The 27,101-nt window shown below is 43.1% G+C and overlaps 2 protein-coding genes and 1 long non-coding RNA gene across 4 annotated transcripts in view; 2 read left to right on the plus strand and 1 right to left on the minus strand.

Moving 5' to 3' along the window:
* The window catches only part of LOC114142953 (gastrula zinc finger protein XlCGF7.1-like), a 36,943-nt gene extending 15,069 nt beyond the window's left edge, over nt 1-21,874 (plus strand). Inside the window, exon 2 of one of the 2 annotated variants that reach the window (XM_028014593.1) lies at nt 20,845-21,874. In XM_028014593.1, the coding sequence (XP_027870394.1) occupies nt 20,845-21,660 (816 nt within the window). In that variant the 3' untranslated portion in view covers nt 21,661-21,874. The remainder of the gene's footprint in view (nt 1-20,844) is intronic. The other variant, XM_028014594.1, reaches the window with a different exon arrangement.
* An 843-nt stretch (nt 21,875-22,717) lies between these two features.
* On the minus strand, nt 22,718-26,088 carry tppp3 (tubulin polymerization-promoting protein family member 3). Its single transcript, XM_028014595.1, has 4 exons — nt 25,904-26,088; nt 24,552-24,752; nt 24,228-24,381; nt 22,718-23,089 (listed from the first exon to the last, which is right to left on the minus strand). Exons 2-4 carry the CDS (start codon nt 24,737-24,739, stop codon nt 22,901-22,903), a joined length of 531 nt encoding a protein of 176 aa, XP_027870396.1. The 5' UTR covers nt 24,740-24,752; nt 25,904-26,088; the 3' UTR covers nt 22,718-22,900.
* Nucleotides 26,089-26,103: 15 nt separating this feature from the next.
* On the plus strand, nt 26,104-27,088 carry LOC114142955 (uncharacterized). The gene is made up of 2 exons (XR_003595132.1): nt 26,104-26,458; nt 26,593-27,088. It is a non-coding gene; the product is annotated as an uncharacterized LOC114142955 (long non-coding RNA).
* Nucleotides 27,089-27,101: the final 13 nt, after the last annotated feature.

The following is a 27,101-nucleotide window of genomic DNA, read 5'->3' on the forward strand; positions in this document are numbered from 1 at the left end:
AAACTAAGGCAATCTCAGGCAAACTAAGGCAACTAAGGCAAACTAAGGCAACTAAGGCAAACTCAGGCAAACTATGGCAACTAAGGCAAACTAAGGCAACTAAGGCAAACTAAGGCAAACTAAGGCAAACTCAGGCAAACTAAGGCAACTCAGGCAATCTCAGGCAAACTAAGGCAACTAAGGCAAACTAAGGCAACTAAGGCAAACTAAGGCAAACTAAGGCAAACTCAGGCAAACTAAGGCAACTCAGGCAATCTCAGGCAAACTAAGGCAACTAAGGCAAACTAAGGCAACTAAGGCAAACTCAGGCAAACTATGGCAACTAAGGCAAACTAAGGCAACTAAGGCAAACTAAGGCAAACTCAGGCAAACTAAGGCAACTAAGGCAAACTAAGGCAACTAAGGCAATCTCAGGCAATCTCAGGCAAACTAAGGCAACTAAGGCAAACTAAGGCAAACTAAGGCAAACTCAGGCAAACTAAGGCAAACTAAGGCAAACTAAGGCAATCTCAGGCAAACTAAGGCAACTAAGGCAAACTAAGGCAACTAAGGCAAACTCAGGCAAACTATGGCAACTAAGGCAAACTAAGGCAAACTAAGGCAAACTAAAGCAACTCAGGCAATCTCAGGCAAACTAAGGCAAACTAGGGCAAACTAAGGCAACTAAGGCAAACTAAGGCAAACTCAGGCAACTAAGGCAAACTAAGGCAAACTCAGGCAAACTCCGGCAACTCAGGCAAACTCCGGCAACTAAGGCAACTCAGGCAACTAAGGCAAACTCAGGCAACTAAGGCAACTAAGGCAACTCAGGCAAACTCAGGCAACTAAGGCAACTAAGGCAAACTAAGGCAACTCAGGCAAACTCAGGCAACTAAGGCAAACTCAGGCAAACTCAGGCAAACTAAGGCAAACTAAGGCAACTAAGGCAAACTCAGGCAACTAAGGCAACTCAGGCAAACTAAGGCAACTAAGGCAAACTCAGGCAAACTCAGGCAAACTCAGGCAAACTAAGGCAAACTAAGGCAACTAAGGCAAACTCAGGCAAACTCAGGCAAACTAAGGCAACTAAGGCAAACTCAGGCAACTAAGGCAAACTAAGGCAAACTCAGGCAAACTCAGGCAAACTAAGGCAACTAAGGCAAACTAAGGCAACTAAGGCAAACTCAGGCAAACTATGGCAACTAAGGCAAACTAAGGCAAACTAAGGCAACTCAGGCAACTAAGGCAAACTAAGGCAAACTCAGGCAAACTAAGGCAAACTAAGGCAACTCAGGCAACTAAGGCAACTAAGGCAAACTAAGGCAAACTAAGGCAAACTAAGGCAAACTCAGGCAAACTAAGGCAAACTAAGGCAACTCAGGCAACTAAGGCAACTAAGGCAAACTAAGGCAACTAAGGCAAACTCAGGCAACTAAGGCAAACTAAGGCAAACTCAGGCAAACTAAGGCAAACTAAGGCAACTAAGGCAAACTAAGGCAACTCAGGCAAACTAAGGCAAACTAAGGCAAACTCAGGCAAACTAAGGCAAACTCAGGCAAACTAAGGCAAACTAAGGCAAACTCAGGCAACTAAGGCAAACTAAGGCAACTCAGGCAAACTCAGGCAAACTAAGGCAACTCAGGCAAACCAGGGCAACTCAGGCAAACTAAAGCAAACTCAGGCAACTAAGGCAAACTCAGGCAAACTAAGGCAAACTGAGGCAAACTCAGGCAACTAAGGCAAACTCAGGCAACTAAGGCAAACTCAGGCAAACTCAGGCAAACTAAGGCAACTAAGGCAAACCAGGGCAACTCAGGCAAACTAAAGCAAACTAAGGCAAACTAAGGCAACTAAGGCAAACTAAGGCAACTAAGGCAAACTAAGGCAACTAAGGCAAACTCAGGCAAACTATGGCAACTAAGGCAAACTAAGGCAAACTAAGGCAAACTATGGCAACTAAGGCAATCTCAGGCAAACTAAGGCAAACTAGGGCAAACTAAGGCAACTAAGGCAAACTAGGGCAAACTAAGGCAACTAAGACAAACTAGGGCAAACTAAGGCAACTAAGGCAAACTAGGGCAAACTAAGGCAACTGAGGCAAACTCAGGCAACTAAGGCAAACTCAGGCAAACTCAGGCAACTAAGGCAAACTAAGGCAACTCAGGCAAACTAAGGCAAACTCAGGCAACTAAGGCAAACTCAGGCAAACTAAGGCAAACTAAGGCAACTAAGGCAAACTAGGGCAAACTCAGGCAACTAAGGCAAACTCAGGCAACTAAGGCAAACTCAGGCAACTAAGGCAAACTCAGGCAACTAAGGTAACTAAGGCAAACTCAGGCAACTAAGGCAAACTTAGGCAAACTCAGGCAACTAAGGCAAACTCAGGCAACTAAGGCAAACTCAGGCAAACTCAGGCAACTAAGGCAAACTCAGGCAACTAAGGCAACTAAGGCAAACTCAGGCAACTAAGGCAAACTCAGGCAACTCAGGCAAACTAAGGCAAACTCAGGCAACTCAGGCAAACTAAGGCAACTCAGGCAAACTAAGGCAAACTAAGGCAACTAAGGCAAACTCAGGCAACTCAGGCAAACTAAGGCAAACTCAGGCAACTCAGGCAAACTAAGGCAAACTCAGGCAACTCAGGCAAACTCAGGCAAACTAAGGCAAACTCAGGCAACTAAGGCAAACTCAGGCAACTCAGGCAAACTAAGGCAAACTCAGGCAACTCAGGCAAACTAAGGCAAACTCAGGCAACTCAGGCAAACTAAGGCAACTAAGGCAAACTAAGGCAAACTCAGGCAACTAAGGCAACTAAGGCAAACTAAGGCAAACTCAGGCAACTCAGGCAAACTAAGGCAAACTCAGGCAACTCAGGCAAACTAAGGCAAACTCAGGCAACTCAGGCAAACTAAGGCAACTCAGGCAAACTAAGGCAAACTAAGGCAACTAAGGCAAACTCAGGCAACTCAGGCAAACTAAGGCAAACTCAGGCAACTCAGGCAAACTAAGGCAAACTCAGGCAAACTCAGGCAAACTAAGGCAAACTCAGGCAACTAAGGCAAACTCAGGCAACTCAGGCAAACTAAGGCAAACTCAGGCAACTCAGGCAAACTAAGGCAAACTCAGGCAACTCAGGCAAACTAAGGCAACTAAGGCAAACTAAGGCAAACTCAGGCAAACTAAGGCAAACTCAGGCAACTCAGGCAAACTAAGGCAAACTCAGGCAACTCAGGCAAACTAAGGCAAACTCAGGCAACTCAGGCAAACTAAGGCAACTAAGGCTTGTCACTTTCCATCTCTCCACAGAAGTGACACAAGTCTTTTAGGTCCTCTGTTAACAACAAAAGTATAAAAACACACACACACGATTATACATGTACAATTGTGACCGTATAAATGTGTGTGTGTATGAAACTGTTACACAGGATGTGCTAAGCACCAACACAGTCATTTATAAAAAAAATATAGAAGATGAAATGATTGTACTTATTAATTTGTAGACAAACAATTTCCTTAAATAAATGTTTTCAGAGTCCATGTTAATGTTTTAAGTTTTGCTAAGTACAGATGTTTTAGCCAAACATCCAAATAATAGTAATCATGATAACAATTGTCATAAACACTCAAAATAAGAATATTAATGTTAAGGATAAGTCTCATGCTGTGGAAACTTATCCGCCTCTCTGGAAACAGGAAAATCCACAACCTCTTTTGATAGGATTTGTTCTGCAAACTGAAATGAACAGCTTCATTTAATGTCTTTAAATTTAAGTAACAAAGAAAGTAATTCACTGTACATGTCTCAAAATATATATCAAAATCCTAAAGTCATACACTGTGTGACAATATGTCTGAAACCTTCAGTGAAAATCCACCACATGATGAACTATCCTGTTGTTTTGGACGCTTGACTGGGTCACATGTCCAACGTGAGACATTGCTCCCCTTCTTCCTCATAAATGCCCTGTAAATATAGATATATTAATAAGAACAACTTTATTTGATTTTCATACTTGAGTTAAACTTACATTTTTATCCATACCTTGTGATTTGCAAACATTTCTGGATGTCTTGTTTCGATTCCCCCAATGGATTCAAGAACAAAGACTTTTTGTCTTGTGGGTAGATCACCTAGAAAGTGGGCATTTTACAGTTTTCATGTGGTTTTTGTTTATATAGATTGTTTTTAGAGTTTAAAAACATTTATTACCACTAAAGTCTGTGGTGGTGTTGATTCTTGGTTCCCAGAATTATTTCATAATTCATTGGGTTCATCTGTGAATAATAAAAAGAAACATAATTTTTTCATATCAAGAACAAAACATGTGTAGTAACACACGGCGCTGAGATTATACTTTTTTATAGGTGATACAGAAAAATCTGTAAAAACATATAAAAATCAAAACATTTTCTTTTCATCAATTCAAAAATACTAACAACACATGGAGGAGTAACAGAAGCACAGCAGAATGTGTAACATCTACTTTCTTGAATCTAGGACTTTTTCCCTGCCACATTGCTGTCATTGCAAATGAATCGATGAACTCAGCCTGTCCTGTTCTGGCTGTTGTAATCCTTCACCATGACAACCAGAAATGCATCAATAGACTGCAAATGTATTACAAGAAGAAAGATGAGTTAAATACTGTAACAGCTGTGAGATTTGAAAACAATGCAGTCATGGTACCGACCCGACTCTCCAGTTCCATGTCAGGACCAATTTTATTCATGTCAAAGTAAAACAGCTTATATAATTTCACTTTTGACAGAAGGACAAAGAAGTTTCTTCCAGTTAAAGCATCATCTGATGATGACGAGTGGAAAACAAAAGTTAAAGATTAGTTTCATTTTACAAAACATTTGATATGTTATCCATACAATGCAAATCATATGATTGGAGTATGAGGAAGTATTAACTTCACTGATTCATACAGCTATTTTCTGCATAGGAATTAATAATAAAGCAAGCAGTTTGTTGCACTGACTGAAATTATTCCTTTCATTAAAACAAGATATCAGTATATATATATATATATATATATATATATATATATATCTATCAGTACAAAGACAGACAGTTTTTGTGAAACACATGTGTATGATAATACAAAGTGAAATTTATGTGCTTTGATATATATTTATAAGAATTTAAAATAAAATGTACATTTCTCTGCTAGAGATTTTCTCTGGGTAGCAGATGCTGCATCAGCCAGGGGATGAGCAACATTTATTTTGCTTCCTTGATTTTTTAAACAATGTGGCAGTCGGGGACTCTCTCTAATGCAGATTTTCAGATGGTCAGTGTTTATCTTCCAGAATATCACACCATTATCATCTTGAATATCTGCATTTTTGCCTTGGATACTGACGACTGTACAGGGTCCGAGAGAACCAGCATCCAATTTCCCACCTTTTCTGTGCTGACTGCGTATGTTCTGCCTCCGCACTCGGTCAGCAGGTTTAAACCTGGTTTAAACCTAGTTTAAACCAGGTTTAAACGCGGTTTTAAACGCGGTTTTAAAGCAGGTTTAAACGCGGTTTTAAAGCAGGTTTAAACGCGGTTTTAAAGCAGGTTTAAACACCGTTTTAAAGCAGGTTTAAACAGTTTTAAAGCAGGTTTAAACAGTTTTAAAGCAGGTTTAAACACCGTTTTAAAGCAGGTTTAAACACCGTTTTAAAGCAGGTTTAAACACCGTTTTAAAGCAGGTTTAAACAGTTTTAAAGCAGGTTTAAACACCGTTTTAAAGCAGGTTTAAACACCGTTTTAAAGCAGGTTTAAACACCGTTTTAAAGCAGGTTTAAACACCGTTTTAAAGCAGGTTTAAACAGTTTTAAAGCAGGTTTAAACACCGTTTTAAAGCAGGTTTAAACAGTTTTAAAGCAGGTTTAAACAGTTTTAAAGCAGGTTTAAACACCGTTTTAAAGCAGGTTTAAACACCGTTTTAAAGCAGGTTTAAACAGTTTTAAAGCAGGTTTAAACACCGTTTTAAAGCAGGTTTAAACACCGTTTTAAAGCAGGTTTAAACAGTTTTAAAGCAGGTTTAAACAGTTTTAAAGCAGGTTTAAACAGTTTTAAAGCAGGTTTAAACACCGTTTTAAAGCAGGTTTAAACACCGTTTTAAAGCAGGTTAAACGCGGTTTTAAACGCGGTTTTAAAGCAGGTTTAAACAGTTTTAAAGCAGGTTTAAACAGTTTTAAAGCAGGTTTAAACACCGTTTTAAAGCAGGTTTAAACACCGTTTTAAAGCAGGTTTAAACAGTTTTAAAGCAGGTTTAAACACCGTTTTAAAGCAGGTTTAAACACCGTTTTAAAGCAGGTTTAAACAGTTTTAAAGCAGGTTTAAACAGTTTTAAAGCAGTAAGTTTTAAACACCGTTTTAAAGCAGGTTTAAACACCGTTTTAAAGCAGGTTTAAACAGTTTTAAAGCAGGTTTAAACAGTTTTAAAGCAGGTTTAAACACCGTTTTAAAGCAGGTTTAAACAGTTTTAAAGCAGGTTTAAACAGTTTTAAAGCAGGTTTAAACACCGTTTTAAAGCAGGTTTAAACAGTTTTAAAGCAGGTTTAAACACCGTTTTAAAGCAGGTTTAAACGCGGTTTTAAAGCAGGTTTAAACACCGTTTTAAAGCAGGTTTAAACAGTTTTAAAGCAGGTTTAAACACCGTTTTAAAGCAGGTTTAAACACCGTTTTAAAGCAGGTTTAAACAGTTTTAAAGCAGGTTTAAACACCGTTTTAAAGCAGGTTTAAACAGTTTTAAAGCAGGTTTAAACAGTTTTAAAGCAGGTTTAAACAGTTTTAAAGCAGGTTTAAACACCGTTTTAAAGCAGGTTTAAACACCGTTTTAAAGCAGGTTTAAACGCGGTTTTAAAGCAGGTTTAAACAGTTTTAAAGCAGGTTTAAACACCGTTTTAAAGCAGGTTTAAACACCGTTTTAAAGCAGGTTTAAACGCGGTTTTAAACGCGGTTTTAAAGCAGGTTTAAACGCGGTTTTAAAGCAGGTTTAAACGCGGTTTTAAACGCGGTTTTAAACGCGGTTTTAAAGCAGGTTTAAACACCGTTTTAAAGCAGGTTTAAACAGTTTTAAAGCAGGTTTAAACAGTTTTAAAGCAGGTTTAAACGCCGTTTTAAAGCAGGTTTAAACACCGTTTTAAAGCAGGTTTAAACACCGTTTTAAAGCAGGTTTAAACAGTTTTAAAGCAGGTTTAAACACCGTTTTAAAGCAGGTTTAAACAGTTTTAAAGCAGGTTTAAACACCGTTTTAAAGCAGGTTTAAACGCGGTTTTAAACGCGGTTTTAAAGCAGGTTTAAACGCGGTTTTAAAGCAGGTTTAAACGCGGTTTTAAAGCAGGTTTAAACGCGGTTTTAAACGCGGTTTTAAAGCAGGTTTAAACACCGTTTTAAAGCAGGTTTAAACAGTTTTAAAGCAGGTTTAAACAGTTTTAAAGCAGGTTTAAACACCGTTTTAAAGCAGGTTTAAACAGTTTTAAAGCAGGTTTAAACACCGTTTTAAAGCAGGTTTAAACACCGTTTTAAAGCAGGTTTAAACACCGTTTTAAAGCAGGTTTAAACGCGGTTTTAAACGCGGTTTTAAAGCAGGTTTAAACGCGGTTTTAAAGCAGGTTTAAACACCGTTTTAAAGCAGGTTTAAACAGTTTTAAAGCAGGTTTAAACAGTTTTAAAGCAGGTTTAAACACCGTTTTAAAGCAGGTTTAAACACCGTTTTAAAGCAGGTTTAAACGCGGTTTTAAAGCAGGTTTAAACACCGTTTTAAAGCAGGTTTAAACACCGTTTTAAAGCAGGTTTAAACACCGTTTTAAAGCAGGTTTAAACACAGTTTTAAAGCAGGTTTAAACGCCGTTTTAAAGCAGGTTTAAACAGTTTTAAAGCAGGTTTAAACACCGTTTTAAAGCAGGTTTAAACACCGTTTTAAAGCAGGTTTAAACACCGTTTTAAAGCAGGTTTAAACACAGTTTTAAAGCAGGTTTAAACAGTTTTAAAGCAGGTTTAAACGCGGTTTTAAAGCAGGTTTAAACACCGTTTTAAAGCAGGTTTAAACACCGTTTTAAAGCAGGTTTAAACACCGTTTTAAAGCAGGTTTAAACACCGTTTTAAAGCAGGTTTAAACACCGTTTTAAAGCAGGTTTAAACGCGGTTTTAAAGCAGGTTTAAACAGTTTTAAAGCAGGTTTAAACAGTTTTAAAGCAGGTTTAAACACCGTTTTAAAGCAGGTTTAAACAGTTTTAAAGCAGGTTTAAACACCGTTTTAAAGCAGGTTTAAACACCGTTTTAAAGCAGGTTTAAACGCGGTTTTAAAGCAGGTTTAAACGCGGTTTTAAACGCGGTTTTAAAGCAGGTTTAAACACCGTTTTAAAGCAGGTTTAAACAGTTTTAAAGCAGGTTTAAACAGTTTTAAAGCAGGTTTAAACACCGTTTTAAAGCAGGTTTAAACAGTTTTAAAGCAGGTTTAAACACCGTTTTAAAGCAGGTTTAAACGCGGTTTTAAACGCGGTTTTAAACGTGGTTTTAAAGCAGGTTTAAACACAGTTTTAAAGCAGGTTTAAACAGTTTTAAAGCAGGTTTAAACAGTTTTAAAGCAGGTTTAAACACAGTGCCAAAGTGTTGTGCTCTGCCCTTTGCTTTCTCCTGTTTTTGGAAACACTGTCGTTGACGATGCTCCTCAGGCTTTCTTGTATTTTGACCTCCTCTGCCAACTCCTCCACTCCAATGATGTCCTCCACAGCACCGTCAATCTTTCAACACAAAATTAATATTTCATGTGTCAGTTCAAATCTGTCATTTAGAAAGCATACACTCATCATATTTATGGCATGCTACAGTGAGATATCACAATATATTCTGGAAGAGAGTATACCGACAATGTCTCTTGAAATGGTTTACGCAATTTTCACATTTATAGAAAAAATTCTGAAACCCTTTTCAGAATAAAGTTCTTTGTGAATGATGCACTTAAAGTAGATGCTTTACATAAATTCATGACCTGACTGAAATTTAATTCAGATGCAAAGTCTTCCTGACTATGCAAGAAAACAAAATGTTTTTGAAGAAACTCAAGTGGCAACTGAAAAATAGAATTTTTTACTTAAATACAATACCATGAAATGGAAAAATTGACCATGTAATGTTCAGGGACTTCCGAGGGATAGCGTGCCTCTCTTCCGAACATGAGGAAGTTTGGGGAATACTGTGTGGTTATTAGTTTTTTGGTGTGCATCCCAACATCACAGCATCCAAATACTCGTCCCAGGTGTGTGGACGGCCATCCACAACCTTACTCAGAGCTCTGAAATACACAAAAAGTGTAAGATGTCACACATAACACGTGATTTCTTACAATTAGCCCTATTTTGTAAGTAGTTTAGCAAATACACGTCTTGTTTTGTGACCTTTCTTTGAAAATGTATAGATTAGAGCAGGGCTCACCAACACGGTGCCCGCGGGCACCTGGTCGCCCGCAAGGACCACATGAGTCGCCCGCAAGCCCGTTCTAAAAATAGGACAACTCACTAGTGAGCTGTGTCTAAAAATTTTTTTATTCTGTTGCTATTCTTTTTTTAATCACACTTGCATTTATATAGCTTTAAAAATGACAGTATCTTAAAAATATCCTCATTATACATGACGTTTAGAAAAGTTAGGGTGAACTCTGACTTACTCTAGTTCTAATTCAATGGTCAGTATTGTGCGCATGACAAAACCAGTGCCAATGGAACGTAGGCTAGCGGACACGGTGCTGAATGCATTTTCTTTCCCCAAAAATATGGCTGAAAAAAGAAAGAAAACTTATCACTTTAACGAGGAATGGGAGAAGGAGTTCTTTTTTACGGTTGTGAAAGAAACCTGCGTGTGTCTCATTTGTGGGGCGACCGTAGCGACGGCAAAGCGGCACAATATTGAGAGACATTTCACTACGTGTCACAAAAATTACCATGCTAACTACCCACCGGGAAGCGCAGTACGTGCAGAAAAAGCCAGTGAGCTAAAGGCAGCTTTGGGTAAGCAACAATCTTTTTTCACGAGGGCGGGAAAAAAGTCACTAAAAGCAACCGACGCCTCGTTCAGAGCTACACATTTTCTGATCAAGAAGAAGAAGGCATTTTCAGATGGAGCAGTTGTCAAAGAAGCAATGATGATAATAGCTAACACTGTACTTAAAGATGACAAAAATGGAACCGATCTAATCTGTACTCTCTCCGACGTCCAACTGGGGGCATCTACGATGGCTAGACGAGTGTCAGCTATGTCTGGTAACCTGGGCGATCAGCTGGACCGGGATCTGGCAAAGTGCAGGTGGTTTAGCATCCAGTGCGATGAGTCCGTGGACAGCAGCAGTACAGCTCAGCTGTTGGTCTTCATCCGGATGGTGTTTGAAGATTTCTCCACAAGAGAAGAACTCCTGACACTACTGCCCTTAAAGACAACTACGAGGGGAGTTGACATTTATAACACGCTGAAGGAGTTTTTCGTGCAGAAGAAGGTAGCATTGGAAAAACTGGTGGCGGTGACAACAGACGGGGCTCCTGCTATGATCGGCCGACATACAGGTTTCATCGCTCACTGTAAAGGTGACCCAGACCTCCCAACATTTCTGCATTATCACTGTGTCATTCACCAGCAGGCGTTATGTGCAAAAGTGATCGGCTTTGAGCACGTGATGACTCCCGTTGTAAAAATCATTAACAACATCCGCTCCAAAGCTAAACAGCACAGGATTTTCAAGGTGCTATTGGAGGAGATGTCAGCTGAATATGGTGAACTGCTGCTACACACAGAAATTCGATGGCTCAGCAGAGGACGAGTTTTATTTCGTTTTTTGTCACTTTTGGGTGAAATCAAAGAGTTCATGCAGTCCAAAGGCGAAGACGTCTCACTGCTAGAAGACACAGAGCGGACCCTTGACCTTGCATTTTTGACGGACATTACTGGGAAACTAAACGTCTTGAACTGCGAGCTGCAAGGCAAAGGTAAAACTGTTGTTGATATGATAAGTGCTTTAAATGCATTTAAAGCCAAGATGAACATTTTCTCTGTGGATTTACAGAGAAAAAAAGTGCTGCACTTTCCCTCTGTGCAGTTGGTGCTGAAAAACAATGCTTCTGCATCTGAGACATTTGACAAAGTTGCAGAAAAGTACTGTGAAGTCATAAACAGACTTGGGCAAGAGTTTGAGAATAGGTTTTGTGATCTTGATCAGCTTGAGCCATGTGTGTCATTCATTTCCAATCCTTTCATGAATGTGGACACAACATACTTTGCTGAGAAACTAAGTGCAACATTCAACTTGGATGCTGGACAGGTGGAGATGGAAATCATAACATTGCAAAATGACCTACACCTCAAAGTTTACCAGACTGCACCAAACTTTTGGTCCCTTGTTGACACAGAGAAGTACAGTGGTGTATGCACAGCAGCTATGAAGGTTGCCAGCCTGTTTGGTTCAACCTATCTCTGTGAATCAGCGTTTTCTGACATGAACTTCATTAAGAACAAACACAGAACATGCCTCACTGATGCACATCTGAAAGATGCACTCACAGTTGCAGTTTCAAGTTACACACCAGATTACAGTGCACTGGTGAACAGCATGCAATGCCAGTCTTCTCACTAATAAAGAAACCAATGCCAGATGTTAGTGGCAACATGGCAGTGTCATGGCAAAGTTTAATTAAAATATTGAGGAATTGTGTTCAATTTAAAAGTGTGTTCATGACATATAAGTTATAATTTTGTTAAAAATGCATCAGATTTGGTCATGAGTTCAAAATGTGACAAGATTTATTTAAAAATATGTAAGTTGATTTTTCTTTAACATTACATAATTGATAACTTTTTGAAACATGGTGCAACATAGTTCATGATTTGCTAAAAAAATGTTTGTGAGTGGCTAGTGAAAATTGGACATTTTTCCTATGAAATGTAGTGATGTAAGTGATTATCTAAAAATGTGACAATTACTGAGATTAAAAGAGATAAAGTGCTGAATATTGATATCTGTTTCCCACCTTGTTTTCATTGCTAATTATTGGGAGAAACCATTAACATGATCAGTGTCTTCTCATAGATGAGTATCATTAATCATTATTGATAATGTATAACTAAAGGCAAACTGAGTAAATTTGTTATTTCAGAAGAGCGTGTCAAACTGGTGCCCTTTGTATGACTCAGTACCCATGAAGTAGCTCTCAGTTTCAAAAAGGTTGGTGACCCCTGGACTAGAGATAGTACTCACCTTTGAATTGTCCCATTCATTTTTTCAACCAAGCCATTGGTTGGGGATGGTATGGGGAACACAGACTTCGTTTGATATTGAGAATTTTGCACATTTCTTGGTTATGAACAAATAGCTCTGAGAAAATAGATGCATATTTATACAACATATTGAACAAAGTAGTGTGAAGGAGGACATTCATTGTGTTAAATTTCTCTAAGACGGCGGTTTTCAAAGTGTGAGGTGCGCCTCCCCTAGGGGGCGCCAGAGCACTTTAGGGGAGGGAAAAAATAAACCGGAAAAGAAGCTATCTGCTTGCTGTCTTGCGCATAGCGTGCGTAATTGTTTTTTCCTCTGTATGCCTCCGCTCTTTCATACAGCAGCTCTTTTAGCTCGAGATAAATTGTTTAGATGAGCCACAAAAACAGCTCCACCATTTTGCAACTGTTTAGGTTTTTGATTTATTTTTTAATTTCAAGGAAATGTGCAACATTTACAGATGTGTTTCAAAGATCTGATCAAAATGTTTTTGTTAAGATGTGAAAACACTGTTGGTATCTCAAACATTAAACTCAGAATCTCAGATGTAACATTTGTTTGAGAAAACGGTTGAAAAATGAGTTTGGGTTTGTTCTTATCATTAGAAAATGAAAAAAGGGCGTATTTGCTATACAAAGGCCCTGATAAAATAATTAAAATGGGAGAAAATGTTTTAAAATGTTCATGTGTTAAATTTCATTCAGATAAAGTGTCATTTTAAAAGATGAGATGGTTCTAAAATAAAAGCAATTAGTTTTGTAGTCTCCTCCATGGGCTGCCACCTTATCGTGGTGGAGGGGTTTGAGTGCCCCAATGATCCTAGGAGCTATGCTGTCTGGGGCTTCATGCCTCTGGTAGGGTCACCCAAGGCAGACAGGTCCTAGGTGAGGGACCAGACAAAGTGCAGCCCGAAGACCCCAATGATGAGTAAAAACATTGGACTTGGTGTTCCCTCGCCCGGACGCGGGTCACCGGGGCCCCACTCTGGAGCCAGGCCTGGAGGGGGGGCACGATGGCGAGCGTCTGGTGGCCGGGCTTTTACCCATGGAGCCCGGCCGGGCTCAGCCCGAAGAGGAAACATGGGTCCCCCCTCCCATGGGCCCACCACCCGTGGGAGGGGCCAAAGGGGTCGGGTGCAGTGTGGGATGGGTGGCAGCAGAGGGAGGGGGCCCTGGCGGTCCGATCCTCGGTTGCAGAAACTGGCTCTTGGGACGTGGAATGTCACCTCTCTGGTGGGGAAGGAGCCAGAGCTAGTGCGTGAGGTCGAGAGGTTCCGGCTAGAAATAGTCGGTCTCACCTGGACGCATGGCTCTGGTTCTGGAACCAGTCTCCTTGAGAGGGGCTGGACATACTTCCACTCTGGAGTTGCCCAGGGAGAGAGACGTCGGGCAGGAGTGGGCATACTTGTTGCTCCCCATCTCGGCGCCTGTACGTTGGGGTTTACCCCGGTGAACGAGAGGGTAGCATCCCTCCGCCTACGGGTGGGGGGACGGGTTCTGACTGTCGTTTGTGCTTACGGGCCGAACGACAGTTCAGATTACCCACCCTTTTTGGAGTCCTTAGAGGGGGTACTGGAGAGTGCTCCTCCTGGGGACTCCCTTGTTCTGCTGGGGGACTTCAACGCTCACGTGGGCAACGACAGTGAGACCTGGAGGGGCGTGGTTGGGAGGAACGGCCCACCCGACCTGAACTCGAGCGGTGTTCTGTTGCTGGACTTCTGTGCTCGCCATGGATTGTCCATAACGAACACCATGTTCAAGCATAAGGGTGTCCATATGTGCACTTGGCACCAGGACACCCTAGGCCGCAGTTCGATGATCGACTTTGTCATCGTTTCATCGGATCTGCGGCCGTATGTCTTGGACACTCGGGTGAAGAGAGGTGCGGAGCTGTCCACTGACCACTACCTGGTGGTGAGTTGGCTCCGGTGGTGGGGGCGAAAGCCGGTCAGACCTGGCAGGCCCAAACGTGTTGTGAGGGTCTGCTGGGAACGTCTGGCGGAATCCCCTGTGAGACGGAGCTTTAACTCCCATCTCCGGCAAAACTTCGAACACGTCCCGGGGGAGGTGGGGGACATGGAGTCTGAGTGGACCGTGTTCCGTGCCTCCATTGTCGAGGCGGCCGATCGGAGCTGTGGCCGCAAGGTTGTCGGTGCCTGTCGCGGCGGCAACCCTCGAACCCGTTGGTGGACACCTTCGGTGAGGGATGCCGTCAGGCTGAAGAAGGAGTCCTATCGAGCCTTTTTGGCCTGTGGGACTCCGGAAGCAGCTGATGGGTACCGGCGGGCGAAGCGGCATGCGGCTCGGGCGGTTGCTGAGGCAAAAACTCGGGTGTGGGAGGAGTTTGGAGAGGCCATGGAGAAAGACTTCCGCACGGCTTCGAGGCGATTCTGGTCCACCATCCGGCGTCTCAGGGGGGGGAAGCGGTGCAGCACCAACACTGTTTATAGTGGGGATGGTGTGCTGCTGACCTCTACTCGGGACGTTGTGGGCCGGTGGGCAGAGTACTTCGAAGACCTCCTCAATCCCACCAACATGCCTTCCACTGAGGAAGCTGAGCCTGGGGACTCAGGGTTGGGCTCTCCAATCTCTGGGGGCGAGGTCGCCGAGGTGGTTAAAAAGCTCCTCGGTGGCAAGGCCCCGGGGGTGGATGAGATCCGCCCGGAGTTCCTTAAGGCTCTGGATGTTGTAGGGTTGTGTTGGTTGACGCGACTCTGCAATATCGCATGGACATCGGGGGCAGTTCCCCTGGATTGGCAGACTGGGGTGGTGGTCCACCTGTTCAAAAAGGGGGACCGGAGGGTGTGCTCCAATTATAGAGGGGTCACACTCTTAAGCCTCCCTGGCAAGGTCTATTCAGGGGTCCTGGAGAGGAGGGTCCGTCGGATAGTCGAACCTCGGATTCAGGAAGAGCAGTGTGGTTTTCGTCCTGGTCGTGGAACACTGGACCAGCTCTACACCCTCAGCAGGGTCCTGGAGGGTGTATGGGAGTTCGCCCAACCAGTCTACATGTGTTTTGTGGACTTGGAGAAGGCGTTCGACCGTGTCCCTCGGGGAGCCCTGTGGGGGGTTCTCCGGGAGTATGGGGTACCGGGCCCTTTGATACGGGCTGTCAGGTCCCTGTATGACCGGTGTCAGAGTCTGGTCCGCATTGCCGGCAGTAAGTCGGGCTCGTTGCTGGTGAGAGTTGGACTCCGCCAGGGCTGCCCTTTGTCACCGATTCTGTTCATCACTTTTATGGACAGAATCTCTAGACCAGCCAAGGTGTTGAGGGGATCCGATTTGGTGGCCTCAGGATCTCATCTCTGCTTTTCGCAGACGATGTGGTCCTTTTGGCTTCATCAGGTCATGATCTGCAGCTCTCGCTGGATCGGTTCGCAGCCGAGTGTGAAGCGGCCGGGATGGGGATCAGTGCCTCCAAATCCGAGGCCATGGTCTTGAGCCGGAAAAGGGTAGAGTGCCTTCTCCGGGTCAGGGGGGGTGTCCTGCCCCAAGTGGAGGAGTTTAAGTATCTCGGGATCTTGTTCACGAATGGGGGAAGAAGGGAGCGGGAGATCGACAGGCGGATTGGCGCAGCGTCTGCTGTCAAGCGGGCGCTGTACCGGTCCGTCGTGGTGAAGAGAGAGCTGAGCCAAAAAGCGAAGCTCTCGATTTACCGGTCGATCTACGTTCCCACCCTCATCTATGGTCATGAGCTTTGGGTCATGACCGAAAGAACGAGATCGCGGATACAAGCGGCCGAAATGGGTTTTCTCCGTAGGGTGGCTGGGCTCTCCCTTAGAGAGAGAAGCTCAGTCATCCTGGAGGGACTCAGAGTAGAGCCGCTGCTCCTTCACATCGAGAGGAGCCAGTTGAGGTGGCTTGGGCATCTGGTCAGGATGCCTCCTGGACGCCTCCCTGGTGAGGTGTTCCGGGCACGTCCCACCGGGAGGAGGCCCCGGGGAAGACCCAGGACACGCTGGAGGGACTATGTCTCTCGGCTGGCCTGGGAACGCCTCGGGATTCCCCCGGAGGAGCTGGAAGAAGTGGCTGGGGAGGGAAGTCTGGGCCTCCCTTCTGAAGCTGCTACCCCCGCGACCCGACCTCGGATAAGCGGAAGAAGATGGATGGATGGATGGATGGATGGATAGTTTTGTAGTGGCATTTGTTAGTGTGTGTGTTGATCATTGGGGGGGGGCACAGCAGGCATTGTGCTCCTTGGAGGGGGGCTCACCCTTTCATACTTTGAAAACCCCTGAGCTAAGAGATTCAAAATAAATACTTACAGAATTAAGTATTTATTTCTCGTCTTTGGTCAGACTGATGCACAAACTTAATTATGCATCCCGTGACTTCAGCTGCTGGTTTAGTGTTTAAACCTGTGGTCACTTCGTCAAATAGTCAATCATGACACAAATATGCTTGTGTCCAGATTTTGTTTCGGCCAGTTTTCTAATGAGGTCCATCCCAATTAATTCAAAGGGATGGGTAACCTGAAATGAAAGACTTAATAGATTAATAAATAAATTAAAAAATAGAACAGGAAAATCTTTGAAAGCAGTATATCCATCCATGCATTCATTTTCCTCCGCTTTATCCGGGGTCGTGTCGCGGGGGTAGCAGCTTCATAAGCAGTATTTTGTCAAGCTAAAATAATATGTTCTCAGTATATTGTAAAATGTTTAGTATAATAAAAATACATTCCTTAATTTTATACATCAACTTGTTCAAAATGTAGGCCCTTTGTGAGAACATGGACTGCACTACCATGTAGTCTCACTAATAAAAACGGTTTCTTTTTATTACTTTACCGTTATGGGATGTTCACTGATGGGCGCCGGCCTGACAGGATGAGACTGACACCTGGGAAAACACAAAAACCAACAAGAATTTAACACATGCAAAGTTGACATTATTGGACAATTATAGTTTCATATTGGTAAAACAAATAAGGCTTACACATTTATTTTCCTAAAATTTAAATGTTGTATTTTTATTACGAAAGAAAATTATTTATTTAGTCCACTGCTTATGTAACATACCCATTTCTTGATGTCCACAGACATTCCTGGCCAATAAAATCTCCTTGAGATGAATCTGTAGTTTTTATTTGTGCACCTGGCAGGAAGTCAACAAATATTCCTTCGGCTTCCTCAGCACCTTTAACAACTTTGACCTTTGTTGAGGACAAATTGCCTTTGTGTTTAACGTAGAAGAGGTCATTTCCTTGGAAAAGATAAAGGACACCAATAAAAATAGGACTGAAGCATGAAATTCTATTATTAAAATACATTTATATTTCTACAAATATGCAAATGTATACTACTACTGAGTTATACATAGAAGCTGAAACAAGAAGCATGCAATAAACAGAACAGGAAGAAAGACATTATCAAACACATATTTATTTTAAAATTTTACTTTTGGAGAAAAATAAACGGTTCTCATTTGAAGGAGTAATGTCTGTGAATTTGTTGACATAATGGTTTTTATTCACATTTGTCCACTTTGCTAGATTTTGTTTCTTTTATTGATGAATATAGAAGTACGGGAATCTTTCTACAACACAACTTAGAAATAGAACTGGAGTAAAAGTGTAATTCACATGAATAACATCTGCAGTCAAGAACATTGTGCGTTATTCCTGCGTTATAACGTGGAGCAACGTTCCTGTGTGCACACATATTACTGCAGCAGTAAATCAATAACAAAAAAACATTGAATGTTATCTAACTGTTTTTAGATAACTTATGCATTCCACTATTTGCTACATATTAAAGTAGAGGTTACCGTCAATGCATCACTCTGGAAGATAAAGATAATTACCTTCAATCTTAGGCTTTCCTTCCAATGACATATTTTCTTTGCTTCATTGACTGCGGTGGATATTCGCCTTTAACTTTATAGTTAAAGAGCGTTTCATATTCCACACCGTCCATATTTATGAAAAGTGTCGACTTACTCAAATAGTTGGCTTAACTTAAAGCAAAACGTGACGAACAATCTGCCCAACACCTGCACATTTGCATAATTGATTGAAGGAAAAGCATCATGATTTTTGACTTTCTAGAAAACACCGTATGTGTTTATATTGTAAGGTGCATTGTTAGATGTAAAATCTGCAAAATATTTGTAACTTGGAAGATAAACAGAGCATACATTACATAAAGATCATCAAATCAACAGTCATATTTATTATAACCATCTTAGATTTCAAAATATCAAATAATTAATTGCTTCAAACGATACATAGACAAATAATGACCAACAGTTTCAAAATTCACAGGATTTGCTTATTTTTTCCCCATTTTATGGAGGAACGGATTATATCAGGCAGCTAAAAAATATATAAAGATTGTTGCTGAATTAATTTGTTCCCATGTTATGGAAGGGAACGGATTATTTTAGGTTACTAAAATATATGGTTCCCCCTCATAACTTTGTCAAATAAAGAGGAAATGTTACCAAACTTACATGATTTATTGTTGATGATAAGAGGAATAAACAGAGTTAAGGCCTTGTTGGTGAATTAATTTGTTCCCATGTTATGGAGGGGAACAGATTATTTCAGGCAGCTGAAATATCCATTCTCTACTCTCCTCCTCCATAACTTTTGGGAATAAAGAGCAACTGTTGCCAAATTCTCAGAAATTGTTATGTGTGATAGCCTGTAATTATAGTAGAAATTTCCTTACTACAGTAATCTGTCATATTTTACATTATAACGGGATTTACCAGAAAGTCCACGCTCTCGTCTTTTCAGGAAGTCTTAATTTTTGTGCCCTGCTTTCAGCCATCCTCTTATATCAGCAATGAAAAATTATAAATACACACTACGTGTTGGAAAACTGCGTTTTGGTGACTGACTTTTATTTCTGTCAGGCGGAAGTGACAAAAGTTGGAAAAAGACCGATTCTCTTGTCGTTTAAAATAACACAAAACAGCGTAAAAAAAACCTGGTTTATTTAATTATTTTGACAATTTTGTAAACAATAGCAGCCGATTAAACTAAATGTTACAACCTTGACATGATTAACTGAGTTGTTTTTACCGAGAAATCGATCAGAAGCGCCGTGAAAATGGTCAGATCCGCCTCTCTGGCTGCAATGCGCGCTCCCGACACAAGGGGGCAGATTTTCACAGGGGAACAGAATAGCGCACAAGACCGGTCGGTCTCTAACGTTACCGAACTGGACCTGAACCTGTCTAATCAATCCGAACCGGGCCCGAGTTCTGATCCACCAGCAGTGAATAATCCGACTCCAGCTGCTGGTTTTCCTCGTGAACAGATTGAATCAGTGGTTCGAATATTTCCGGTTAATTTCAGGGTTGAATTATTGCTTTGTAATTGAAAACCATTAATTGACCAAATAAGCAACATTTTTGATAAAACCATTTATGCTGCTAAATTATTGAATAAATGGACAAATGAGCGCAATAACATGACTGTAAAGGCAAATGAATAAATAGATTCATAAAGCTACAAATAAATATTTTTTATTTTATTTGGCTGTCCTGCTGTGATCATTTTCTGGGTTTGGTCAAATCATTTAGAAGCAGAAATGAACCGAGAAAAGCCGCTTCCATCGCTACTGTTAGCGACGTAGCTGTGCGTCAGATTTACGACTGTACCAGAAACACAGGAATACAAAGGTTCCCCCTTGGGACTGTTTCTTGTAAAAAAAACATGTATATATAAATATTGCAATTAACTGGGTTACAATATGCAACTCATTAAAATCGATGTAATTAATTACTCTAAATTAATGTTTTCAAATCCCATCTCTATGTTATTATCAACATTCCTGATTCATTTGTGGATTGTGAAGCAAAGAAGAGAGGAAAGACAGTTCTGTTTGGATTTTAATGGACTGTGACGTTTGGCCGGGTTCTGTGGTTCACTAAACGTCCAACATCCTCAGAATGAGAAGAAAAAGGTGAGGAGGATCCAGTGGTTCTGTCGCTTGGCCTCCAGGATCTGAGCTGCTGTTGCCTCCATGTTGGATCATTTGCCAGCAGAAGGTCTGTGGCTCTCCGGTACCTGAACCTCCATCTTTCCCCTGCAGTCGATCTGAAGCTGCTGCTGGAAAACGAACCGTTTCTGACAGCTTGATGATGTCGACGCCTCCATAACCAGAATGGCAGCAAGAAGAGACCATCTGGACAACCAAAGAAAAAACTTTTAGAGACGAACAGCAAGAATCTGAAGTGGGAAGAAAACGAGTCCAAGGTGAAGAAAGCAGGAAGTAGAGCCAAAACATCCAGAACTTAACTGGAGACGACGACCAATCTGGATGTGTAGATCTGCTGGTCCATCAACTCTCCAAACGTCTTGATGATGAAGAATCAGCAGAGAAATGTTTCCTCCATGAATCTGTTAATGTGATCTTTGAAAATGTATTCTGTCTGTAAAACCACTGCTGGTTTAGATTTTTGATTTTGATAATGAAAGGAGAGTTTAATAAATAAGATTTGAAATAAGATGATCAGCGTCTGGTCTAGAAGGGAGCTGATCTCATTCGGGTTTCCTCTTTGTTTTTGGGGTTAAACATCGGTCCAGATACGACTTGTTTTTTTCTCCATGTAGATTCTAACGCATTCAAATGTTGTTTATTTGTGTTCAGCAGAAACGTAAAGGGAAAGCGAGGTCAAAGGGTCACCGCTGTCTGCTGTGTAGTAAAACCTTCCAGTCAGCTGAGAGGCTGAAGGCCCACCAGATCGTCCACAGTGAGGAGAGACCACACATCTGCAGCGACTGCGGCGCCTCCTTCAAGGTGTTGAACTCCCTGAAGCTCCATCAGCGGATTCACACCGGAGAGAAACCGTACGGCTGTGTGGAGTGCGGAGCGTCCTTCTCCGTGTCCAGCAGTCTGAAGAAACACCAGCGGCTGCACACGGGGGAGAAACCCTACAAGTGTGACGAGTGTGGGAAGTGTTTCGCTGAGTCCAGCGCCTTGACGGTCCACAGACGCACACACACGGGTGAGAAACCGTATCAGTGTGACGTGTGTGGGAAGGGATTTAAAACATTGTCTGAGGTGAAACAGCACCGGATCCACCACACCGGAGAGAAACCCTTCTGGTGTCACCAGTGTGACAAACGTTTCGTCACCAAGCAGTCTCTCCAGACCCACCAGGTCATCCACTCGGACCTGAAACCGTTCATCTGCGGCGAGTGCGGAGAAGCCTTCAAGCTGGCCATCTCCCTGAGGCGCCACCAACGAGTTCACGCCGGGTATCAGTGTGACGCCTGCGGGGAGATATTCGCCACGGCGCTGATCCGTGCCAATCACAAGCGCAGCCACAAGTGGCTGGACGTGCTGCAGCGCAACTGGCGTCTCCGGAAGCTCCAGATGATGTCTGCCAGACACGGCGTGGTTCCAGGACAGACTGGACCACCCAGGGATCTAGCTGTGAAAAGAGACTGGACTGAGTCATGAACAGAACCGGCCAGCTGCATCCCAAAGGCTTCATGTCTGCTGTCCGTCAGCCGGACCAACAGGAACCTGAAGGAAGGTCAGAGGTCATCTTGTCTTCAGGAAGATTCTTTTGGTTTTTACTTGATGAACTTGAATAATCTGATTTCCTGCTGCAAATATTGAAGAAGTTATGTTTCTGTAGTTTTCAGAATAAAGTTTGCGTTGCATCAAACGATTTTCTGTTGAGTCATCACTTCCTGGTGGAGTTTGGACCACTTCCTGTTTTCTGTGGTGCATCATGGTCTTGCTGTTAATGTTTCCTCACTGCTCAGTTCAGCTTCAATTCTCTAGATCGCTTAAGGCGGTCAGGATCGTTTAAGGTCAGTTAAGGTGGTCTGGATCGGTTAAGGTGGTCTGGGTTGTTTAAGGTGGTCTGGATGGGTTAAGGGGGTCTGGATTGTTATGGTGGTCTAGATCGCTTAAGGTGGTCTGCTGGTTTCCTGAACGTCAGTCAGAGCTTCTGGACCTTCAGCAGCTTCAGGTTTTCATTTTGTTTCATTTCTTCCTTATTGGGTTTTAGTTGGACTCATGGAAATGGAGCAGATTTAACATCCTGCGTTATTGAAGCATTTTTACTGAAACATTTACAGATTTTTCTTTTTTTGAGTAGTTGCATTTACTTTTCAAACACAATTATTTCAATAAAGAATCAAGTAAAGGTCTGAATCAACCCAGAGTCTGGTTATTTCTTCTAAATCCAACAATGTTTCACAAAAAATGAGCAAACATAGAATTATCTGACAGCATTAAAATGTTTGAGTTTAATCTCTTCTTTAGTGCAACATGGATTAACCTGTTGTAGCTTATCTCTGCCACGAGGGGGCGCCAAACACCTGCAAACTGTTTGTTGCTGTTGGACATTTTTCTACCAGAATAAATAATTTCCTCTTGGAATATTTAATTTTTTAGATTTTTGAGCTTCTAATTTATATGATGAAAATATTTTTTTCTCCAACTCAACATTTTCTATTCAGCTCAGAAATCTAACAGTGATTTAATAAATCATATTTTCATAAACTCCATCGGATGTGAAGTTTATTACAGGAAGGAGACATTGTGAAACAACCTAGAAGCTCTAAATGTTGTTTATTAATTCCTGGTTCCACCAGCAGGTGGACCGGAGTTCTGTTCAGCTCCCTCCATGCAGGGTTTGGTCCAGTCCCAGAGGACTTTCTCTGAGCTTCCAGCAGGGGGCGTCTCCTCACTTGTCGGCGTCCTTCACCTTGCTGTCGTACGTTCCGGCGTCCTTGTACGCGTTCACGTAGCCCGTGTGCTCCACCAGGTCTTCGCGGCCTTTGCCCCGGCCGCTGTCGTCGAAGCGCTCCTTGTGGGAGCCGGTGTAGCGGGACGTGTCCGTCAGACGGTCCACCGTTGCCGTCTTCGCCACTTTCTGAGGGACACAGAGAGGACAGGAAGGAAATCGGGGGACAAGTGCAGCTACTTCCTGTCTGCTCCGCAGAATGCGACAGAAAAGTTAGGAGTTCCTGACGAAGATGAATTTGATCAGAAATATTTAAATAAAAATCAAGATTTCAAAAACACTTCAATACTCATGATTCTAAGTGGAAGACAGATTATGAAGAACCCGATCCAACAGCGAATGACTGGTTAAAAAGCAGCAACTAAAGTCAGTCAGTTGGAGGATCTTACGATGAAGCTTCATCTCTTCCGACATTATTGAGTCTCCCAGTTTAACGTAGATAGAAAACGTCTTTAGAGCGGCCTTAACGCCCGGCTCACACGGTTCACATCATCCCATTTCCTCCTTCCACCATCTCAAAGACACTCCGATTATCAGTTTTAAAGTTAGTATGAGGAGATTTTCCTGCCGTGTGTTCAGAGTTTCAACATGTGGGATCATTTTGACCCGATATCGCAGCGTGAGAGAACGCCGCTTGTTGAATGTGACATTTAGCCAATCAGAAAGCGAGGTGATGGAAACACTGAGGAGAAACACAAAAGATAAAACAACGTGGAGGAGCAGAAAGTCCAGTGGACGTTGGAGACGTCTTTGTATCTTTTTGTCCATTAAAAATAGTACACAAACTGCTTTCTCCTAGTCGGCCATCTTTGTTTACTCTGAGCTCATGTTGGGTCTCGAGAGATGATCTCACCTGGATGTTTTTGAGTGAAAAGGGTTTTTGTGTGAAGAGCTGCTCCTACCATGACGCTCAACGTCACACAGTACGACCAAACCTGCTACATCCAGGAAGCTTTATGGGTGCAGGGCGCTGGGGGGTGGAGCTTAGGTTTGAACATCGTCTGATGGTTTCTAAATCTTGCAAGTGAACCAGCTGGACGCCTTGAGGTTTATTCCAGTCTTTGTGATAAATTTTGTTTCATTAGCAGTTCAGTGATTTTCCTCTGAACATCTTTTATTCTCAGAAAGTCAGATTAGCAGAAGCTAATCAAGGGTCGGACACTTTCTGCTCTAAACTCGCCTGGTCCAGAGTTTCTAGAAGCCTTCAGTCGGAAACAGAAACTAAACGAGATTCAACTGAACAGGAAACGTCTCCACGAAGGCTCACCGTCACGCCGACGTTGGTCGGCTCTTGGCCCTCCACCAGCTTGTGAATGGACTGCAGCGCCGCCTCTTTACTTTGACCTTTGAACCTCTTGGGAGCCAGTTCTTCCAGCGCCTGCTGGAACTCCTTGTAGGTGATGACCCGAGCTGACCTCTGTCTACAAGACACAGAGATATTCCATCAACAACCTTCATCTCAGACCTTCACCAGAACCTGTATTCACTCCAGAACCTCCAATGGATCCAGCGCCAAACTGAATCTGCTGCTTGTTCATGAGCCATGAGAGGAAACCCTGGCCCGATGTGGATCTGCTGCAGAAAAACTCACTTCACTTTGGAGAAGACGATGTCCACGTCGGTGCCGGTGACGCTCTTCCCGTCGATGACCCGGCAGTCCTTGCACAGCTTGGCCCAGGCCTTCCCGGTCAGCTCCCTGCCGCTCGCCTTCGTGTCTCCGTAGACGGAGAACCTCTTGAAGGCCACGAAGAGCGGCTCCGCGTCTGAACTGACCGCCATGATGAGACAACTCCTGAAGAAGAGCAAAGGTCAGGCAACGCACCGTCACTATGAACATTTACATGTGAAAACTGTGGAACAGAACCCGGCTGACAACAGGAAGTAGGCAGAAGATCTCAGATATCAACAAAGCATTCCATAACAGATCAGAACCAAAGACTCCATCAGTCTAGAAACAGTTCAAGAACCAGAACCGTCTCTAAGGTCTCCAGAGAACCACAGAAGAACCATGGTCCTCACCCGGGCCAGAACCTCCTACAGCTGAACGTCCGACGGTCAGTTCTGGATCTTCAGAGAAATCCTCCAACACTAAAATCTGACGCCTCCATCTTGTTTCCATCTGGTGAAGAAGGAAGTTGCTCTCAGTGTCTTCGGAGGTTTTTGTGTCGTTTCCTTCAGTGGTTCTTGGTGCAGCGCCCCCACAGGCCAGGAGGGGAACAGGTTGGTTTGGGTCAGAACCACAGCAGCTGGAGGTGGAGCAGATGATGGAGTTCTGGGTCCAGTAGAACCGGGTCGACCCGACTGAAGGAGGAAAACATCCTGAGTCGAAGCCGCTGACCAGAACAGAACCTCTCTGCAGCCTTCTGAACCAAATGGACCTCTTCACCACTTCACCAGAACTATATGGACCCTTCCTTCCCCACATTAAATGACATCATATTGATGCAGATTCATGACCTCTGACCTCTGCAGACTAATTCATGAGTTATAGAACGTCAAAGCTGTAGAGTTGGGCTAAGAAGGTAAAGATGGACATCAGAGCACTGGACCAGAGATCCTCCAGGTTTACTGGAGACCTGAAAGGAGAGTGGAACTGGACCGAGACCAGAACCCAGCAGAAATTTGTGATCATAAAAATCAACCTGCAGGTCGGATTCAAAATAATAAATCATCGATAAAATCCTTCCGGCTGTTTTGCTGCAGAGATAATATTGTATGATGGCAACCACACACACTCACACACTCTCTCTCTCACACACACACCTACAGTTTTAATCCAGTTTTCTTTGCAGGTCTCAAGCAGTAAGATGCTTGACTAAGCAGCAGTTCTGAGGTCCGACCCGGTTTCTGGAGACCAGAACCCAGCAGGTCTACCAGGAAATCCTTTCAAGGTAAAAGCTTCAAAAACTAAAACAGAGTTTCCCAGAAGGTCAAAGTTCAAACCTGAGCTCCTTGATGTCTCACGTCCTCCTGCGTCTGTCTCCGTCTGTCCTCTGGTCCGAGGCGCGCTCCGAGGCGCTTGTTATCGTCTGTTTACCTCGTCGCCATGACGCCAGCCTGTCCCACATCAGGGGAGGGGCAGCGAGGCAGAGGAGGAAGAGGAGGAGGACGAAGCCGGGCAGCTCCCAGTGCTTCAGGTCAGAGGTCAACACACACACACACATTCCCTTAATGAAGCCACAGTGAGGCACAACAGATTCAAACTGATGGAAACATGATCAGGTCAGAGGTCACATTCTGCTCCTAGTGAGGCAGAAGCTATCAATAATCAATCAGTTTGATTATCTGCTCCATCATCAGTCAGCAAAAAAACAACCAGGATGTTTGTAAACTGGAACATAAACTTCTGTTTCTCACTGGGAAATTGAAGCTCTTGAACTTCCTGGATGTCCCACAGCTGTTGCTGTTTGTGTGGCCATTGCCATGACGACCATGGTCCACATCCAGCCAGACAGAACCAGCAGCTCCTGATAGACCGACGACTGTAAACATGCCAATGTGAGAGAAAACGTGTTGGTGATATATTGGCAGAAAAAAATCAATAATAATAATTACTGATCAATTATCCAGTTAATTATTGAACCAATCAATCGCTGTAAACACCTGATAAGCTTCGTTTTATCCATCTACAGCTGCTATCTTAGCTAGCTAAGCTAATGTGCTCCAGTGTCTGTCTGGATGTACTCCAGTACCTCAACCTAGATGCAGCCCTGGAAGGACGGCCAAGAGAGAGGACGGATATGAGGACGGCCATGAGAGAGGACGGATATGAGGACGGCCATGAGAGAGGACGGATATGAGGACGGCCATGAGAGAGGACGGATATGAGGACGGCCATGAGAGAGGACGGCCATGAGAGAGGACGGATATGAGGACGGCCAAGAGAGAGGACGGCCATGAGAGAGGACGGATATGAGGACGGCCATGAGAGAGGGCGGATATGAGAGGTCACTTTTAAGACTCCGTCTCACCAGCCTGCAAGGATAAGCAGGTTCAGATAGTGGATGGATGGATGTCTGTCTGTCTCTGTCCATCTGTCTTTGCTGATCCAGTTTTCCCTGCTCTCTGTCTGTCAGGCGTCTCTTTGTGTTCCATGATTTTAAACTGAAATAAAGCGACTAGAGATTATTTTGGTCTGGAG

Source organism: Xiphophorus couchianus, chromosome 4, assembly GCF_001444195.1.
Source record: "Xiphophorus couchianus chromosome 4, X_couchianus-1.0, whole genome shotgun sequence".
Taxonomy (NCBI): Eukaryota; Metazoa; Chordata; class Actinopteri; order Cyprinodontiformes; family Poeciliidae; genus Xiphophorus; species Xiphophorus couchianus.